Source organism: Buceros rhinoceros, unplaced genomic scaffold, assembly GCF_000710305.1.
Source record: "Buceros rhinoceros silvestris isolate BGI_N320 unplaced genomic scaffold, ASM71030v1 scaffold27436, whole genome shotgun sequence".
Classification (NCBI taxonomy): domain Eukaryota; kingdom Metazoa; phylum Chordata; class Aves; order Bucerotiformes; family Bucerotidae; genus Buceros; species Buceros rhinoceros.
In genome coordinates, this window is record NW_010418489.1 from 2,036 (window position 1) to 2,326 (window position 291).

General features: G+C 65.3%; 1 protein-coding gene across 1 annotated transcript in view; it reads right to left on the reverse strand.

The window, feature by feature from the left end:
- PCDH7 (protocadherin 7) overlaps positions 1 to 287 on the reverse strand; it is a gene marked incomplete at both ends in the record, with an annotated part of 2,317 nt that extends 2,030 nt beyond the window's left edge. Inside the window, one exon of the mRNA XM_010138572.1 lies at positions 16 to 287. Coding sequence (XP_010136874.1) covers positions 16 to 287 — 272 coding nt within the window. The remainder of the gene's footprint in view (positions 1 to 15) is intronic.
- Between the last annotated feature and the right edge of the window lie 4 nt (positions 288 to 291).

Below are 291 nucleotides of genomic sequence, written 5' to 3' on the forward strand. Positions count from 1 at the left end.
AGCCGCAGCAGGCGCCTGACGGACTCGGTGGCCGCCCCGAAAACATACTCAATCTGCCCATTCACCCCCACGTCCAGGTCGGTGGCTCGCAGCTGCAGGATGGGGGTCCCAGGACTGCTGTTCTCTGCCAGGTCTGCCTCGTAGATGCTCTTCTCAAAGCGGGGGCTGTTGTCGTTCACATCAGTGATCAGCACCCTCAGGATAGCCTGAGAGGACCGTGCCGGGTCGCCGCCGTCCCGCACGCGGAGGCTGAGCTCGTAGGAGTCCCGCTGCTCTCGATCCAGCGCCCCC